Source organism: Martes martes (genome assembly GCF_963455335.1).
Source record: "Martes martes genome assembly, chromosome: 9".
In the NCBI taxonomy this organism is placed as follows: Eukaryota; Metazoa; Chordata; class Mammalia; order Carnivora; family Mustelidae; genus Martes; species Martes martes.
Window position 1 is genome coordinate 28,061,509 of NC_137896.1, and position 19,163 is coordinate 28,080,671.

Consider the following 19,163-nt stretch of genomic DNA (forward strand, 5'->3'; position numbering starts at 1 on the left):
TGAAAACAGAAGCTAGTATGTTGAAGAGCAGCACATCTTATTTTTTCCCTCCATGTCTATAAAAACCATTCGGAGTTCTTATAGTTCAATATGTCTCCCATCTGATCACACTTTCTTTCCCCCAGGACCTGCCAAAGGTCAGATTTACAACACGCTTAATTGCCTTGTCTTCTTCCCTCTCCTCTTTTCTGGCCCTTCCTGGCAGCTACCCCCTCACCAATGCCTACAAATGGCAGGTACACCCACCAGGGGCAGAGCTTGAGCTGAGCACCTCACTGCATGGGTTTCATGAGCCCACAGTCCTGACAGCTTGGCAGTGGGTAGTGCAGAGAGCTGACTGGGCTCTCCTCCCTTCTCCTTCTGCCAGCAGTTGGGGGCGGGGGAGGCACTGGTGGAGCACCCAAGGGCAGAAGAGGGGTCAACGGAGGCTTTGCCTCTTCCTCCAGACCTACCCAAGAGAGAAAAAGGTCAGTGCCTATGTATGAAGCCCTTTGAACATCTGGCAAGGTGAAGGCTTTTTCTCTGAGTCTATTAAAACCAGAGATAATAATTTTATATAACAGAGCATATATGAAAACTGCTGAACTAATGTATATTAACTGCTTGATAAGTTAGTTAAACCTGGACCTGAATACAGTAACTGTTCATTGATAGAAAAGTCTCCTTCCCAGTACTTTGGTAATCAGGAGACCTCATTTACTGTCTTGGGTCCACCATGAACTATTTCTGTCTTCATAGAGAGTTACTAATGCAGGATGAAAAGTCTACAATAAAAAATCTAGGGGTGCCTGGTGGCTCAGTCAGTTAAGTAGGCAGAGAGGCAGGCAGAGAGAGCGGGGGAAGCAGGCTCCCTGACGAGCAGAGAGCCCGATGTGGGGCTCGATCCCAGGACGCTGGGATCATGACCTGAGCGGAAGGCAGAGGCTTTAACCCACTGAGCCACCCAGGCACCCCTAAGTATCTGATTCTTGATCTCAACTCATGTCTTGATCTCAGAGTCATGAGTTCAAGCCCTGCATTGGATTCCATGCTGGGCATGAAGCCTACTTAAAATTAAAATTAAAATTAAAATTAAAATTAAAATTAAAATTAAAATTAAAATTAAAATTAAATATATATATGACTATTATATTTTTATATACAACAGCAAACAAGAAAATAACTTTAATCCCATTTACAATAAAATTACATAAAATTCTTAAGAATAGAATTAACAACAACAAATATAAGGCATTTCTGAAAGAAATTAAGAAACCCTAAATAAAGGGGGATATACCATGTTCATAGATTAGACAGGGATCAACAAATTATTGTCCAGGGGCAAATCCAACCTGCTGCCTACTTTTGTAAATAAGATTTTATAGAAACAAATCAATGCCTATTTATTCCCATATTGTCAGTGGTTGTTTCATGTGTTATGGGGTAGTTGAGTAGTTGTGAAAGAGACCACAAAGCTTGCAAAGCCAAAACTATTTACTATATGGCTCTTTAAAAAGAAAAAAAAAGATTTTAGGGGTGCCTCAGTGGCTCAGTCATTGGGCGTCTGCCTTCCGTTCAGGTTATGATCCTGAGGTCCTGGTATTGAGCCCCACATTAGGCTTCCTGCTCTCCCTCTCCCACTCCCCCCTGCCTGTGTTCCCTCTCTCATCGTGTCTCTCTATGTCAAATAAATAGATAAATAAATAAATAAATAAATAAAATCTTAAAAAAATAATTAAAATTTAAAAAGATTTCTTTTATTTATTTGAGAAAGAGAGTACAAGTTGGCGGAGGGAGAGGGACAAGCAGACACTGCAATGAACATTTAGCCTGATGCAGTGCTCAGTCTCACAACCCTGAGATCATGACCCAAGCTGAAATCAGGAGTTTGACACAACCGACTGAGCCACCCAGGCGCCCCTACTAATAGGGCTATTAGTAGAAAATGTTTGCTGGCCCCTGGTTTAGAAGACTCAGTATTGTTAACATGTCATTTTAATCTATTTGCTCTATAGTTTTAAAACAATCCCAGTCAGACAGTTGCTGAGATCTCTCTGGGCCAAGTATCTATGACATGGGTGATAATAGAAATTACTACATTGTTATTGGGATTATGAGGGTGATACAAAACAGGTCTTTAGCACCACAACTGGCATACAGTAGGTATTCAATAAATCTAAGCTTTTGTTATCATGTGTACCAAAATGGGAATAACAACAAGGTATATCTTCTTAAAGAAAACAATTCTTGAGGCGCCTAAGTGGCTCAGTTGGTTGAGCACTGGACTTTTCATTTTGGCTCAGGTCATGGTCTTGGGGTCATGGGATTGGGCCACTTGTTGGGTCCCACGTGCGGCTCCATGCTGAGTGAGGAGTCTGCTTGAAATTCTCTCTCTCCCTTTCCCTTAGCCCCTCCTCCCCCACTTGTGTGCTCTTTCTCTCTCTTTCTCAAAAAATAGATAAATAAATAGATAAAAAAAAGATAAAAAAATAAATAGATAAATAGATAAAAAAATAAATAAATCTAGAAAGAAAGGAAGGAAGGAAGGAAGGAAGGAAGGAAGGAAGGAAGGAAGGAAATTCTCCATAGGGCAACAGTGCTCTGCAGCACCTCCTCTGTATTATTTCATTTATGATAATATACTAAGTAGTCATTTCAGGAACCCAATTGGGTCCTAGCCTGTCCTTACTCACATCTTGTTTCCACACATTAAGGAATCAATAGTGGATGAACAAGAGAGTAACAAAGAAGAAAATATCCATCTGACAAGATTTCTCCGGGTCCTGGCCAATTTTCTTATCATCTGCTGTTTGTGTGGAAGTGGGTACCTCATTTACTTTGTGGTGAAACGATCCCAGGAATTCTCCAAAATGCAGAATGTCAGCTGGTATGAAAGAAATGAGGTAAAAAGGCCATCTCTGTAGAAGTGAATGCTGAGGGCAAACATGGAAAATTATACTGGTTCCTATGCAATTCAGCTGAATTATTGAAAATCTGGATTATAAGACATATTTTTTAAAGATTTTATTTATTCATTTGACAGAGAGAGACACAGCAAGAGAGGGCACACAAGCAGGGGGAGTAGGAGAGGGAGAAGCAGGCATCCTACAGAGCAGGGAGCACAATGTGGGACTCAATCCCAGTACGCTGGGATCTTGACCTGAGCCAAAGGCAGACACCCAATGACTGAGCCACCCTATAGGACATATTTAAAAAGTGAAATCACATCCCTTTCCAGTTAAGTAGCATGAACATTTGAAAAAAGAGTCATGTCTTATTAGTCTCTTATAGGTTATTAAATCTGGATTATAATTAGCATGTCCGTCAACTGAATAATAAGTTGTCTTAGCACCAACTATTAAAAAGGTGATCCTTTCTTCATATCTCTATAGTGCCATACATCATAAATCAAGTATCAAGTTAAATCAAGTATCTGTTAATGTATGAGTGTGATTCTGGGGCTCTCTATTCTATACCACTGGTTTATTTACCTGTGCCTGCCCTAAGAAATACACTGATAAACTATGCCTTTAAAGTATGTCTTGATATCTGGTAAAGTGAGTTCTCTCATCAAGATCCACAATAAAATTCATTAAAGTTTCATTGTGGTTATATTGAGTCCATAAATCTCTTTTGGGAACTTAACATCTTTAGTAGTTGGCAAACTGGCTACAAGTTTTTCCCCTTCTTATATTCCTAGATTTCTTTGCAATATGATTTTCTAGCTCCTCTCATGAAGGGTAGAATCTGTTTCCCCACCCTTGGAATCCAGCTAGGTTAGCCATGTGAATTGCTTTAACAATGAGACAATAACAACCATGGTATAAGTAGACTTGAAAAATGCTTGTGTTTTGGAACTTACCCTCTTGCAAACCCTAAGATATCCACCATGTGAACAGTTCCAGACTAGGCTGTTGAATGATGAGAGACATATGGCCCAGTTATCTCATCACTCTACATGATAGCCAGTCAACTAGCAGACATATGAATGAAGTCATCAACCTTCTGACCGTAGATATATGAATGAATCTACATGAGACCAGCAAAAGAACCACCTACCTAAGCCCAGAGAAAAAATACTGATCTACAGAATCATGAGCTAGATAAATTAAATAATAAAAAAGAATCTATCTCTTCCCATGAAGCAAAAAAGGATAGAAAAATAAATGTGCAATGGGTAGAACAAATATAAAGCATAAAATCAGATAGAATTAATGTCAGTAATTACAATAAATATAAATGGATTAAAGCTATGGTTTAAAAGCAATAATGAGGCACCTGTGTGGTTCAAGTGGTTAAGTGTCTGCCTTTGGCTCAGGTCATGATCCCAGGATACTGGGATCAAGCCCCACATTGGGATCCCTGTTCAGTGGGGATCTGCTTCTCCCTCTCCCTCTGTGCTCTCTCTTTCTTTCACTCTCTCTCTCTCTCTAGTGAATAAATAAATTCTTTTCTTAAAATAAAGGCAATAATCAGAATGAATGTTTTTAAGCTACATGCTATTTACAATTAACTTACCTAAAACATCAGATCACTAAGGTACGAGAGGGATACAAGATGCCTGAGATGGATTCTGCCCTTAAGCAGATTGCAGTTTCCTTAGGAAGCAGACTTGACAAGAATAAACCAAAGCACGAACAGCAGTGGGCAGGAATAGTGATCAACTAAGATGTTTTGGTTTATAGATGTGTGCCAGGTGGAGAGTTCTATGTGAGCTGGAGAGGCAGGAGGACTTTGTGGGAAAGGCAGGAATTAGGCTATGCATTAAACACACATGTGAAGAAGGGCAGTTGTGGATGTGGTACAGTGATGCACCACAGTGATGGCTGTCCAGGTGGGAAACACTGTATGAACAGGTGTGAAGGTGATAAGTAGCCAAGCCAACAGTCAGTGTGATAGAGTATAAGGGAGTCAGAACCAGACCAGAACTGCACTTTCGTCAGCAGTTCAAAGATTTACTCTCTACTAGATGAGCAGTTTTAGTTGAAAAAAAAAACAAAAACAAAAAAACGTTCCACCGTGGTCAGATTCAGTTATACAAGTCAGGATTCTCCCAAAATTGGAGCCAAGTTTAGTGCTTACCAGACTCCAGGCTAGCAGACTTATGTCCACAATCTCATCTGACTCTCACAATAAAAAACTGTCATTCTCACTTTACACATGAAGAAACAAAAAACTCAGAGAAGTTATGTAACTTGTCCTAAGTTACAAACCCAGTAAGGGATAGAGCTGGAGCTCAAACCCAGAGAACTGACTCCAGATGCCATACTCTTTACCACGTCCCTCTGCTGTTAGTTCCCTTCTGTGATCTCAGCTTCCTGTCTTCCATGCTCCTGAGATAAGAGCTACCACAGTGACTCTTGCCCAGCTCATGACTTTTACCGAACACAAAGAACTGTTCCATATGTTAACCCATTTATTTCTCAAAGAAAATTTGCCATTTTTATCAATACTAATAGCAACAATCATGATGGCATCCAGTCACAGAGCAATTATGTTGTCTGGGACATAGACTGATAGTTCCAGGCATGTTGGCAGCTTAGCCACAGTCACACAGTAAGTTGTGGAGTCCTGAGGGCATCTCCGGAGGCATAAGAGGGGGCAAGAGGGAGAGGGAGATGCATGGCCCTAGGGAGTACAGAGATGGTGGCCAAACAAATGATACAGAAGACCCAAGTAATCCAGGCTTTCCTGATTTCTCAGGTAGAAATTGTGATGTCCCTGCTTGGTATGTTTTGTCCCCCTTTGTTTGAAACCATTGCTGCTCTGGAGAATTATCACCCACGCATTGGACTAAAATGGCAGCTGGGACGCATCTTTGCACTCTTCTTGGGGAACCTCTACACGTTTCTCTTGGCCCTGATGGATGATGTTCATCTCAAGGTAAAGACCACAAACTCCTCTAATCCCTGGTGCCCATGAGATTTCCTTTTTCAACTATATTTTCCTCATGTATAATCCCTATTAATTAAAGAAATTTTGGAAAATTGAGAAAAGTAAAATGAAGAATCCTATTACCCAAATACAACCATTGTTAATATTTTGTTGCAGGTCATTACTGTCTTTTTCTTAGGTAGTCTTTTTACATCATATACACGTCATTTGGTATCCTTAATAGTTTATCTGCAGCCTTTCCTATATTGCATCATAGCTGCCATAAATATTTACCAGCCAAGTAAGTGCCTATTGACATGACATCTCATGGTTGACCCCACCTTCCATCACTGCTCACTAGATGGTCATGGAGCACCCACTATATCAGGCCTTGAGGGTACCGCAGACAGCAAGACACAGTCCTGTTCCAAGGATATTTATATCTAGGCTGGGAAACAGACTCATTCAGTACAGCATATTGTGGCATGTGCGCCAGTGGGGGCAAGCCCAGGGAAGCATGACAGTCCATAGGAGGGACTCCAGAATTCCCCACCCAACCTGGGGAGTCTTACCAGACATTGGAAAAAGCAGAGGGAACAGCTGGTGCAAACAAGGAACTGTAGGATGGCAAAGAATAGAATGGAGGGAAGAAGGGGACAATGAACCCAAGGAAAGGGTCAGATGTTGAGGGTCCTCTTCCCCATCTCTTCCTCCTCATTACTGAGCTGTATGAACTTTTACCTGAGTTTAATAGAAAACTACTGGAAGATTCTAAGCATGGAAATAACTTGCCTACCCCTCCACCTTCATCTCTGGCTTTCATCCTACCCCAGTGAACTCTTCCACTCTCTTGAACCTCACATTTCCTCCATGGGACAGAATTTTCTCTTGCCTGTCTCTCCACCCTTCTCCCCATGTTTAACTCATTGACTAATCCTCCCTGAGGTTTTGCCTCAGATGTCATTGCTTCCAGTAAGTTCTCTGTGGCCCCATGGTCCGAAGTGGATTTCCTTGGTCCCTGAGGAATATTTCCCATAGCTCTTATCACCCTATTCTATAATTGTCTGTTCACCTCTGTCACCTCCAGGCTGTGAACTTTCTGAGGCTTCCCCCACTCTTGTGTCACCTCTACCTTACATGCCTAGAATAGACCCTGAAAAACATTACCCTCAAAAGAAGAATGAATGACTGGATGAGGGATGGTTAGATGGATGGTTGGATGGATGGATGGATGGATGGACGGATGGACAGACAGATAGTAACTTAGAAAAAATCTCAAGGAAAAGACCCAAGGACTTCAGCCAAATGCCCCCTCTCCTCTATAGACTGAAAGGCTGGGGAGGGCATTTCTGTAGAGACCCCTGAGGGGAAGGGCAGAGGCTAGGTGGTAGACTGGTGGCATATTCTAGCTTTAATTGTTGTTCCCTTGGAAACATCCCTGGCTCCTTCCAACCGCACACTTCCATCTTCCATTCTAGCTTTCTAATGAAGAGACAATAAAGAACATCACTCACTGGACTCTGTTTAACTATTACAATGCCTCGGGTTGGAATGAGAGTGTCCCCCGGCCACCCTTGCACCCTGCAGATGTGCCCCGGGGTTCTTGCTGGGAGACAGCCGTGGGCATTGTGAGTAATTATGCTGTCCTGCGAAAGTGATCCCTGTTCTCAGTTCTTTGTTATTTCTTTCTGGATGTTTCTATTTTTAAGCCACCAAAATGTCAAGCCAGTATTTCCTAGGAGACTTTTACCTTTTCTCCTTCCCATTTTTTTTTTCAGCATCCCACATACTTTTCTGCATGCTCCATTCATTGGTCTAATACCACTTGGATTCATTTAGAGTCTTACTGCAGATTTTACTGAAAGCCTGAGGTTCTCCATCTCAAAATAAGGAATAAATACTCCTAAAAACTGGGGGCAGGATTTGTGTCCATATATGCATCTGTGCATTTTTGTAAAGAGAATTAATGGTTTTCATTAGTCCCAAATATTAACAACTATCATTTCACCTTATGCACTGTCACCACCATTCCTGTAGCTTGCATAGTATGGACTTCAAAGGCTAATGTTCTTTACCTTCCTGGGCAGAAACTTGAAGTATTTTCAGGTAACACAGGGATCAGCTGCCCTCTCTTCCTCAACTCCATCTCCTGCCCAGGGTTTTCTTTCCTATGCCACCACACTGAGATGCAGAGTTTATACTTCTTCATGGGTTCCCTGAAGAGCCCAATCACATAGAGCATTAGACAGCAGTGTTTTTAACTGAGGATGGTGAAGTACAATGAAGGAAGGGATGTATCACATAATCCAACAAACATTGCCTATAAATCCACCAGTAGATATTCTCCTGTAGCAGTTTCCTTCCCATGGGGTCCCAGGAGCCTTTTTTCCCCAGTTCCTCCATGGAGGGCTTAGACTCACCATTTCTTAACTCTTCTAGTCCAGATTCCCCCCATATTCTTGAAATCCTCCTCCTTTGTACATTCATGTACAAAGCAATCCAGCTTCCCAAGCTCCTGCATTTCTAAAACCATCACAGGGTATAACAAAGAAAGAGTCTTCAAGTCAATAAAACCCACCTTCCTTAGAAGGCAAAAGAGAGTCCATTACCTACATGGTTCCTCTGGAATACTCTGCAATAGAATTTCTCACATCCTGTCTCATGCCCTTGGAAGACGTCTCTCTTGCCCTCCTCCCTGAATGCCCATCACTGTTCCCAACACTGGTTAAAGCTTGTCTCTTTCTGAACTTGTCAGTAATGATGGGTTTGAGCTGTTACATCCTGCTCACCTGTATCCTTCACCACCTCCACCCCAGGTCCCAGAACATCACCTTGCACAGAAGTGGAGACCTGATACATGTTGATTGTCTGTTACTTAGGAGCATTAACTTGAATTCTTAGTGAGGAATAATCCTGAAAACTCATCAGCTGTTCATCCAGCAAACATTCATTAATCATCTGGAAGGATACAAAAATGAATAAAGCAGACCCTGTGCCCCCAAGGAACTCCAAGGCTATTAGACAGATGTCTTAAAGGTTGTGATGATGCCTGGTAGATCTTTTCCGATTTTTTAAATTAATAAATTTATATACAATCTATAAAGCAGAGAAAAACTTTGCTTTTGGCTCTTCTGCTATGTGCCTCATGAAAAAACCTGCATTATTATCTCTGTATAACAAGCCAAAAATCCAATTAGCAGGAGATGAAGAATGCTGGCTCTTGTCCCCAGGGACGATGGTCAGATTCAGTCTTAGCTGGGGGCAGCTACATTTCAGAGGAGGTGCAGGAAGCAAGGAGGGAGCCTTCAGATCCTCTGTCTGTGCAATAGTGCTGATAACTGCCATACACTAGGCATTGCCAACGTCCCAGGCAATTTGCATGCATAATCACTAAGCTTCCCAATAACCCTGCAAGGTTGATATCACTATCAACTTTGAGAGGCTCAGAGACTATTCCAAAAGCAAAAGATGATTGGTAACTTGTAGAGCTGGGAACTAAAAATAAGGATTTTCCAAAGCTTGGGGTCCTTTTTCTGTACCGCCTCCGTGTCACCAAGAACCCACAGGTCACAGAAAAGATTCAAGTGGGTAGGGGAGACTTTGCGTGGCTGCAGTCAGCTGGGAGAAATGGACAAGGTTTGACCCTGACCATGCCTTTTTTTCCTGTGCTGCCCCTTGCAGGAATTTATGAGGCTGACGGTGTCTGACATGCTGGTAACGTACATCACCATCCTGCTGGGGGACTTCCTGCGGGCTTGTTTTGTCCGGTTCATGAACTACTGTTGGTGCTGGGACCTGGAGGCTGGATTTGTAGGTCACCGTTTCATGAACATCCCACAGAGAAGGGTCTCGACCATCCTATCTGATATAGTCAGATGCGTTCTTGGGCATTTATTTGGATAATTGATGCCAGCCTCTGCTCTGCAAAATAGTGAAGCATTTCATCTGTATTTCCTTTAAGTGACCTATTTGCCTTCTGAGAGGAAACTCCACTTTTTCCCCACGTAATTAACAATATGACCTTCCTATCTTTCGCTTGGCCTTGGGAAAGATAGATCACGTGCTTTGGTACTGAGCAGACAGTAGTAGAGAAATGCCAAAGTGGCATCAACTCTCATCAGGGAAGGCAAAGACCACCATCCTTTGGAGTCCACACCAAGCAAGGTATAGGAATGGTAACAGAAGTGGATAAGACAAAATGGCAGTTTCTTTTGTTTTTTTTTTTTAAGATTTTATTTATTTATTTGAGAGAGAGAACAAGAGCGAGCATGAGGGATGAGGAGAGGGAGAAGCAGACTCCCTGCTGAACAGGGAGCCTAAAGCAGGGCTTGATCCCAGGACCCTGAGATCATGACCTGAGCCAAAGGCAGACACTTAACCAACTGAGCCACCCAGGCGGCCTAGAAATGGTCGTTCTTAATTTTTGAGACTGTAATGAAATCCTGGGGTGGGAGAGGGCAGGTGAGCGTGAATGTTTCAGAAAGTCTTGGAACAAACCAAGAACATAGTAACCATTGGTGCTATCTTCTGGATTATGCTTTGATAAACCTCTTTGCACTCATTCCCTCCACCTGAGATCCTCTTTTTCCTCCCCTACCTGGGAAACGGCTCCTTCTAAATGTGTGTCATCTCCTCTCCGTAGTGACCTTCTGTGATAAGGCAGAATGTCTGGCTTCCTCTGTCCTGTGTGTGTCTCTTCCACAACACCTCACTCGCTGTCCCTATAAGTCACCGTTGTTGGGGGGTGGGAGGGGCACAACTCCTTAACTGATGTCCATATCTTGTTTACCCGTATCATCTTCATCATGACCTACAGTAAGGTACCTGGCCTAGGTAAGGGCTCCAGTACAGGTTTCTGTCATATTTTTTTTTCTTTTAGTCGCCAGCCACAATTTTGCACAAGCCTACTCAACTTCTCTTCACAGTGAGGAAAACTTCATAATCTCGTCCGAGAACAAGGGTGAAAGAACCTCATGCTCAAAGAAGATGCCATCTTTAATAGGACAAAAGGAAACTGCTAAGATGTCATTGCTCTCAAATTAATTTATAAGTTTAACAAGATCCCCAAGTAATACTAAATTTCATTTTAAAAATAAGCATGTAGAAATAGACAGGAACAGTTTTAAGACAGCAAAATGAAAGGGACTATACCTACCATTATGTTAAAACATATTACGAAGCTATAATAATTAAAACTAGTATTAGGGAACAGCCAAAGTTATCAATGGAACAGAATAGAAAATCCAGAAATACAATCTATATGAAATAATCTATGTGGAAATTTAGTTTAAGATAAAGGCAGTCTTTCAACCCAGTGGGAAAGGATTTTGTAACAAAGGGTGGAGACAACTGGTTGACCACTGGAGGAAGGGACTATATCTCTCACCCATTTCACCTACATACATAAATTGTAGGTAGATCAAAGTTTTCATCGTCAAAAAATTAAATTATAAATGTCTAAAAGAAAGCATATATAAAGTTACAATCTTGGGGTGAGGACAATTTTTCTAACCAGGACACAAAACATAGCAGATGAGAAGTTTTCAAAAATATTTTTAAACGTTTCATTTTAAGGTCCCAAGACTAAACCCTCATGTATTTGGAAAATGCACATTTCCTCTTCCTCCTTTGATCCATACCTGACCCTCCTTTTTCTCCCAATTTCTTCCTCTTCCTCATCTCTGTCTCTCTTGACTTCCATTTCCAGAGGACAAATGGGGAAGTCGGTTTAAGCATGCTGCCTGAGGACCCCTCACTCCCCAGTGCTCACACAATCTGCAGTCTTTCAAATAGTTGACAAATCTCCAAAATTCTGAAAATCAGAGTCTGGCTGAGCTCTTTCCTTTGCACAAACTACTCTCAGACTAGAGGAAAATGAGAAGGAGAAAAGACAGTTGGAGGAGTGGTTTAATTATTGTGTTTGCTTGTTTGCTTTTAAAACTATCATTTGACCCCCCCATTTAATTATTTGCATTTGGTTACCTATTAGATTTATTCCTTGATTTTAATTTTAAGGCAAATTTCTGATTAGAGCATTGATAAAATGTTCTTGTTGGGGCCAGGGTCCTCCCAAGAATACACAGTTGGCCTGCAGGCCCTAAAAGGTTAAAAACTCTCACTTTTTTAATGGAAAAAGTCATTGGAAAAACTTTCAACTTTGAGAATTTCAAAACTTTCCTTGAAACGTGGAAAATGTGTTAAAGAAACAGAACCATGAATCCAAGGCTCCTCTCAGATCACCAGAGCAGGCTCTTTGGGATGGAGTGTCTCTGGCTTAGCCAATTGGCTGGTCATGGAGGCTGGCTAATGCCTAACAACTTCCTTTCTCTCTGTCTGCCTCCCCCTGCAGCCGTCATATGCTGAGTTTGATATTAGTGGAAATGTACTTGGTTTGATCTTCAACCAAGGAATGATCTGGTGAGCTATGCGTTTTGTTTGGGGACCACCTCATCAGGGAAGTCAGAAAACTGGAATCCCAACTAGCTGGGGGAAGAGGTTAGACAAATCCTCCAGCCTCTCTGAACTGTTTCCTTTCAGATGACAAATAGAGGACAGGACCAGATGAGAACCAGGACCATATCCAGCCTACTCATGGGCTACCACGGACAAAGAGGAAAGGAGAGGAACAGAGGAAGACTGAAGGGGAATGAGAAAGAGAAAGGAAAAAAGGACGAAGTAGAGAAGGGAGGAAGGAGGAGTCAAAAGGGAGACAGGAGGAGAAACAGAGGAGGAAATGGAAGAGAAAAGAGGGAGAAAATAGGTAGGAGAGGAGGAGGAAAGGAGGCAAGCGTCCTCCTCCTCTGAGGCGGGGGTTAGAGGAAAAGGCTGAGTAATTTCAACCAAAGACTTTTAAGAGGCTGAGGACTCACTGAAAGCCAGCGTCCCATTCTCTTTATTTAAGAACTTCAGATACTTTTCTGAGCAGCACTATTGTTTTAGGGGAACCACAGAGAAAGAGACAGGAGGCCAAATAATTTGTTAGGTGCCTCGTGGTCAGAACCCAAGCCAGTGGTGCTTGGAGATCTCCCTCTCCTGAGGAATGGGTGGCTATGGCTTGGCAATAAATGTCCGGCTTAAATGGGAGACCACTGCCTTCAGAACCTGTGGGGAAGGCAGTGAAGCGTCATGCTCCTAACCCATCTATCCCATTTCCTCCTGTCATCCTTCCTTGGCCTCACCTGCTGGGGGGCCAACTGGGTATGCGGTTTCCGCCCTTCCAGGATGGGCTCCTTCTACGCTCCGGGACTGGTAGGCATCAACGTGCTGCGCTTGCTGACCTCCATGTACTTCCAGTGCTGGGCAGTGATGAGCAGCAATGTGCCCCACGAACGCGTGTTCAAAGCCTCCCGATCCAACAACTTCTACATGGGCCTCCTGCTACTGGTACTCTTCCTCAGCCTCCTGCCAGTGGCTTACACCATCATGTCCCTCCCGCCCTCCTTCGACTGCGGACCATTCAGGTGCATAGTCCCGGTTGCATGGGAGCAGCTCCTCCCCCAGAGCAATCTGTTCAGGGAGCCCTGGCTCAGAAGTCCTCTTCTAGCATCTCATCAGCCTGCAAAAGGCCATGGAGCTCTGTGCAAATCATCAGAGCTGTTCGATGGCGTTTTCTGCAAGGATGGACATGCTCTATCTCTGCGTGATCCAATATGGTAGCTCCCTGCCACGTGTGGCTCTTGAACGTTGGAGTGACGACCAAGAAACTGAATTTCTTTATTTCATTACAATTCACTGTAATTTAAATAACCTCCCACGGCTGATGGCTACCATATTGGACAGTGCAGCTCTGACCTTTTAACATGTGGATAGTCTACTGCTCTGGATTACCTTACCATAGGATGAGTAAGGGGGGGTGGGGGGAAATAGTCTGAAGATGAAATAACCATACATTTATAAGTGCCATTCACATGGGAAGCAGCAACTGAGACTTTTGACTGGGTCCCCATGCCCTGCAGAGCATTTGTCAGCACTGTGGGTTCAGGGTATGAGTCAGACCAGTTTAGGAGACTGGGCATTGTGTAAAGAATGTATAAGTAATGAGATAAGGAGATACATTGAGAAATAATATGCATCTGATGCTCTCTTTCCAAGCATAAGACCCTCTGAAAATAAAGCCATCTCTCTACTCCATAAGAAGGAGTTCTGTGGTTCAAGCAGTTTGGAACATGCTGACCATTTTATCTGCCACCTTCTCACTTAAAAATGCTTGGGGCACACTCTTTATTAATGGATCAGAAGAATCATGCAATAAGATAATGTGTGCAAGCCAGCATTTCTGTCCTTCTTGACCACAGACTCTTCATGGAACACTCGTCCAGGGCCGGGAGTGGGGTGAGGTGGGTGAGGCACCGATTCTGAGCTTGCATGACACTACGAGTGAGTAGCTCCTTCCGTTGTGCATCCCAGGGCCTGACCCAGCTCACTCTGGTCCTGGCTCTGGGCCTACCATAGTGAATCAACACATGGGGAAATGCTGCCCTGGTACTTTTCCATCTAGAAGGGACTTATGTAGCTAAAGCCCTGTGGTGTGTACCTCCCCCACCCGCCGTGAGTGCTGTGATGCTCAGAGGCATTAGTGACGTGCTCGTGGCAGAGTGAGATCTGGCTGCACAGAGGTTCGGGTGGAAGGAATGGGGTTGTGGGGTGACTAGATCTAGAGAAGAAGAATTTGCTGAGCTGTAGAAGGCCTGGGATGCCAGGCTGAAGGGAGAGCCACATGATAGGAATGGTAGAACCCTCTCTTGACGTCTTCCTAAGCAAGGTTTGGAGGGCTGAGCTCTAGATACAAATGCCAGTGCTCCTTTGTTCAGGCTGCCTACCTGCCGCCAGAAAGGAGGCCGATGGGCAGGCCTAAGCCATGCCTGGCCCTTGCCCTCTGCCCCACCCTTGCTTCGTCTGCTACCCTGAGAGGCCCTGACCGCCTATAGCCAGAGAGCAGGGAAATGAACCTGAAAACGGAACTCAGAAGGAAACATGGCTGCCACTGCCTTCCTGTCACCCTTCTCATCAAAACTCACCAACAGTTAGTTCATTCCTCAGATACTTCAACAGCTGTTCTCTCTCTCACTTGCTTCAGGTGTTTTGTCAAAGGCCATCTTCTCAGTGAGAACTTCCCTGGAGAGCCTAACTAAAATGTCACACATACACTCTTCTTATCATTGTTTCTGCTTATTGTATCTCCTGATCAACATCCAACAGTCCAAGTTTTTTGCTTGTTTATCATGTTTATTGTCTATCTCCTTCACCAGGACATAAGCCCCAGGAGCGTGTGATTTTTGCTTCCTTTCTCACTGCCTTATATCCAGTGTCTAGAAGAGAATGCCTAGTTTATGGTCAGTGTTCAAACTAGACCCTTCACATCACAAAAATTCACTTTTACCTGGAGGGACTTGGGGTTTCAACCAGATCCAAACAGACAACATCAACGGGTGAGACATAGAGTTTTTGTAAACACAGTTTCATTGGAGCACAGCCACACCCATTTGCTTACATATAATCTGTCACCACAGATTTCTCACTACAACAGCTCAATGGAGTCATGTCAACAGAGACCATCTGGTTCACAAAGCCTAAAATTTTTATTATTAGCTGTTCCCAGAAGAAAAAATTCTCAACCCCCTAACTCTAGAGTCAGCTCAGTCAGTTGCTAGCTGGGTCATCTCGAGAAGTTACTCAACTCCCTCCACCACAAGTTGATTGCCTATAACATGGAAATAATTGTCGTGCTTCTGTCCTAGTGTTGTTATGAGGATTTAGTGTGTTATTTGCAAAACACTTAAAGGAGGGTGCTAATTTCCATGGTAAGGTGTATATACAAGTTTGTGAAGCCTGAGCCCTGCCCAAGTTGGGGGTAGTTGGTACACCTAACAAGGCTATGAGGTGGGAAGCATCATCTACACCAGGGCTCAGCTACCTTTTTCTGGCAAGAGCCTGACAATAAATATGTTCAGCTCGGAAATCAGGAGAAAAAAATCAAGAATATTATGTAAATACTTCTATAATTAGAGAAACAAATGGCCACAAAGTTTATATTATTGACAAAACTCAAGATATTTTTATAAATATATATATATAAAATATATATATAAATATATAAACTCAAGATATATATATAATATATATATAAAAAATATATATATATTATATATATAAATATATAAACTCAAGATAATTTTTGTAATATAGGTCTACCAATGAAAAGAATGGAGTTCTTGAGGGGAAGGCAATGATAATATCTCACATAACAGGGGCTCAAAGTTACTGTCCCTTGTCATCAACGTCAGTTTTACTTCTTAGAGAGCAGTACAGTCCATCATTGTACCAGACATGACAACACATCTCCTACCCTAGAAGAAAAATTCCCATAAAGCTTTACTTTTGCTAAGCCATTGAACTGCTATGCATTGGGCAAGCCAGAATCCTCAGTTTCCATTTCTGACAAAATGTACAGTTCGGAAAATGATTAACTTATGAGAGCAGATGAAATTCACTATTGACATTATTGATTGATTGCAGTAGCACATGATAGATTCACATATTTTCTGCAAATTACCCACTGATGAATAAGACAGTGAATAACCATAGTCTGTCCACACCTAAAATTTCACAAGCTTCATAAATTTGTCCAGCTAAGCCTTCTTCTGCCCTATATATATTTTGACCATTGTCAACTGTAGCACGTCATAGCAAATCCCACATCAGTTGTACCAAATTCCATTCCATTCAGTTGTACTGAATTAACGTATTCTCAACTTCTTTGAGAAAATTTCATCCATATTTGTTCCACATGGTGTATTCATAGAAATCAGTTCTTCAGTCCCTTCAAACTTGGCATTCATTCCTCAGTTAAACAACTGAACAGCATCAGTAACATCTACTGACTCATCAAGAGCCAAAGAAAACCACATGACATCATTTACCTCTCTTGGAATACACACTTGTTCTAAATGTCCTCAACTCTTCAAGCAGCTGCTTTTGCTGGAAATTCTCCAAGTCTTAAGCAAGTTTATTTCCTCCAGATACACTTCTTCAGCTCCTGCTATCAAATACAATTTAATCACTTCACCAATGGTCAGTGAGGAACGTGATTTGGGGAAGTGGAGGAAAGGGGAGTCCTTGCTATATAGACAACAGAAAGCTTAGCTGAATGATGTCCTACAGGTATATGGAAATCTGAATCTGCAAATAATGAACTTGGATGTTTGGCTAGGGAGATTTCTAAGCAAAGTATTGAAGGTGCAACCTGGTTTTGTCCTGCTGCTTCTACTAAAATGTGAGAGGAAAGAGACAAATTGAGAAAAGAACTGATAAGCCAAAAGGAACCAGAACCTGATGATTTGGGAAATTCTCAGCCTGTCCAGATTGCAAAAGACACTGCAAAGCGATTTACTGTCAGGAAAGCATGCTCTAAAGAAAAAAAAAAAAAAACAAGGGGCAGGCTGAGCAACTTTTGCGAGTGCCTCTGAGGGATCAAAAAACCTAAATATTCATTCACACAGAGGATTTTTTTAAGCTTGTGACTGGGATCCTCTCAACCATCTCAGCAGAAGGCAAGCATAGAGATAGAATTCTCCAGTAAAGATCTGTGTGGGACCCTCTTGTCTAATGGACTGAATTCCCACGACATACATGGAAGACCCACCAGATATTTAAGAATGTCATATGAGCAGTAACACTGCCATCTTTTACTGTTATCTTAGGGCTGACACACCAGTGTATTTTGGGAGTAAATAACTCATTTTCTAGTTTTATGGGTCCATAGAGAGATGAATTTTGCCCCAAGATGGATCATACCCAAGGTCTCACCTATATGTAATTTAGATGGTGAGATTTGGGACTTTTGCGCTGATGATATTTAGATGAGATTTTGGACTGTGGGTTGATGCTCTAATGGGTTGCAACTTTGGGGGATACATGGATGGCGATGAACGTATTTTGCAGGTGAGATGAACATGAATCTTCAAAGACTAGAGAGCATAAGGTGGTGGACTGAATAATGGCTCCTGAAGATATTTGCTTCTCATCCCTGGAACCTGTGGACCTTACTTTACACAGCAAAGTGACCTTCGCCAATGTGATTAAGTTAAGGATCTTGAGGTGGAGAGATTATCCTGGATTATCCAGATGAGCCCTAAGTCACAAGTGTCCTTATAAGAGGGAGGCGCAGGGATATTTGACTACAGAAGAACAGAAAGTGATGTCACCATGGAAGGAGAGGTGTTACCAGCTTTGAAAATGGAGGAAGGGGCCATGAGCCAAGGAATGCCAGGAATAAAGCATGAGATGCTGGGAAAAAAGCGAGGAAACAGATTCTCCTCTAGCACCTCCCTCTGAAGGGGGTGCAGCCCTGCCAACACCTTGGTGTCAACCCAGTGAATACTTAACTGTGACTTAAAAGCATAACAGGTGAAATTCACTTTTCTTGTTTTTACATGACAGGTACGCACAAATAAGAATAAAAAATGAATTAATTAAATGTCATAATATGATACGCATGGCACTTAAAAGCGCTAAGCGTTGAGATGGCCATGAATGGTCTCTGACACAACTATTTCTTGTCGGCCATTAGAGCACAAAAACGACTACAGACCATATATAAAGAAACAGGCATGGCTGTGTTCCAATAATATTTTACTTAGTGATGCTAAAGTTTGAATTTCCTACTTCAATTTTTATATATCACAAAATATTCTTCTTTTTTTCCCCCCCCAACCACCGAAATACATGAAAACCATTCTTTGTTTTCAGGCCATAGGAAAACAAGTCATAAGCCAAATCTGGCCCATGGGCCATTATTTGATCAATCCTTTGATCAATACTTTACAGAAGAGAAAGATGAAGCTTCTGGCTGCAACATATTGGAGGGCACTTACCATTTGATGACCCCATACATAGTGTTTTATATAAAGTTGTATCTACACCTTCTAAACAATTCTCTGAGGCAAATACAATTATTCTATTCATAATACCATATTATACTGTATCATCATTATGCTATATTATACAGATGAGGAAACTAGGGCAGAGAAATTTTCAGTATCTTGGCCAAAGATATCAAATCTCTACAGCACTGTCCGATAGAACTTTCTATGTGATGAAAAAAAATTCCATATCTACTCTTCAAAAATAGTAGCTACTAGTTCCATGACTACTGAGCATACTTGAAATGTGAGACTAAAAAACTGAATTTTTAATTTTACTTAATTTTAATTAACTTTTAAATCAATTTTTATTTTATTCTTTTTTTTTTTTAATAGCTACACTGAACAACACAGCTCTAATGGGGAGAGTGAGGGAACTGAGAGAAACAG

The 19,163-nt window shown here is 42.1% G+C and overlaps 1 protein-coding gene across 1 annotated transcript in view; it reads left to right on the forward strand.

The window, feature by feature from the left end:
* Positions 1-19,163, forward strand: part of TMC2 (transmembrane channel like 2) — a gene marked incomplete at both ends in the record, with an annotated part of 62,207 nt that overhangs the window by 35,219 nt on the left and 7,825 nt on the right. The window contains 6 exons of the mRNA XM_080813612.1: positions 2,694-2,882; positions 5,683-5,862; positions 7,332-7,481; positions 9,535-9,663; positions 12,203-12,270; positions 13,074-13,313. Coding sequence (XP_080669738.1) covers positions 2,694-2,882; positions 5,683-5,862; positions 7,332-7,481; positions 9,535-9,663; positions 12,203-12,270; positions 13,074-13,313 — 956 coding nt within the window. The remainder of the gene's footprint in view (positions 1-2,693; positions 2,883-5,682; positions 5,863-7,331; positions 7,482-9,534; positions 9,664-12,202; positions 12,271-13,073; positions 13,314-19,163) is intronic.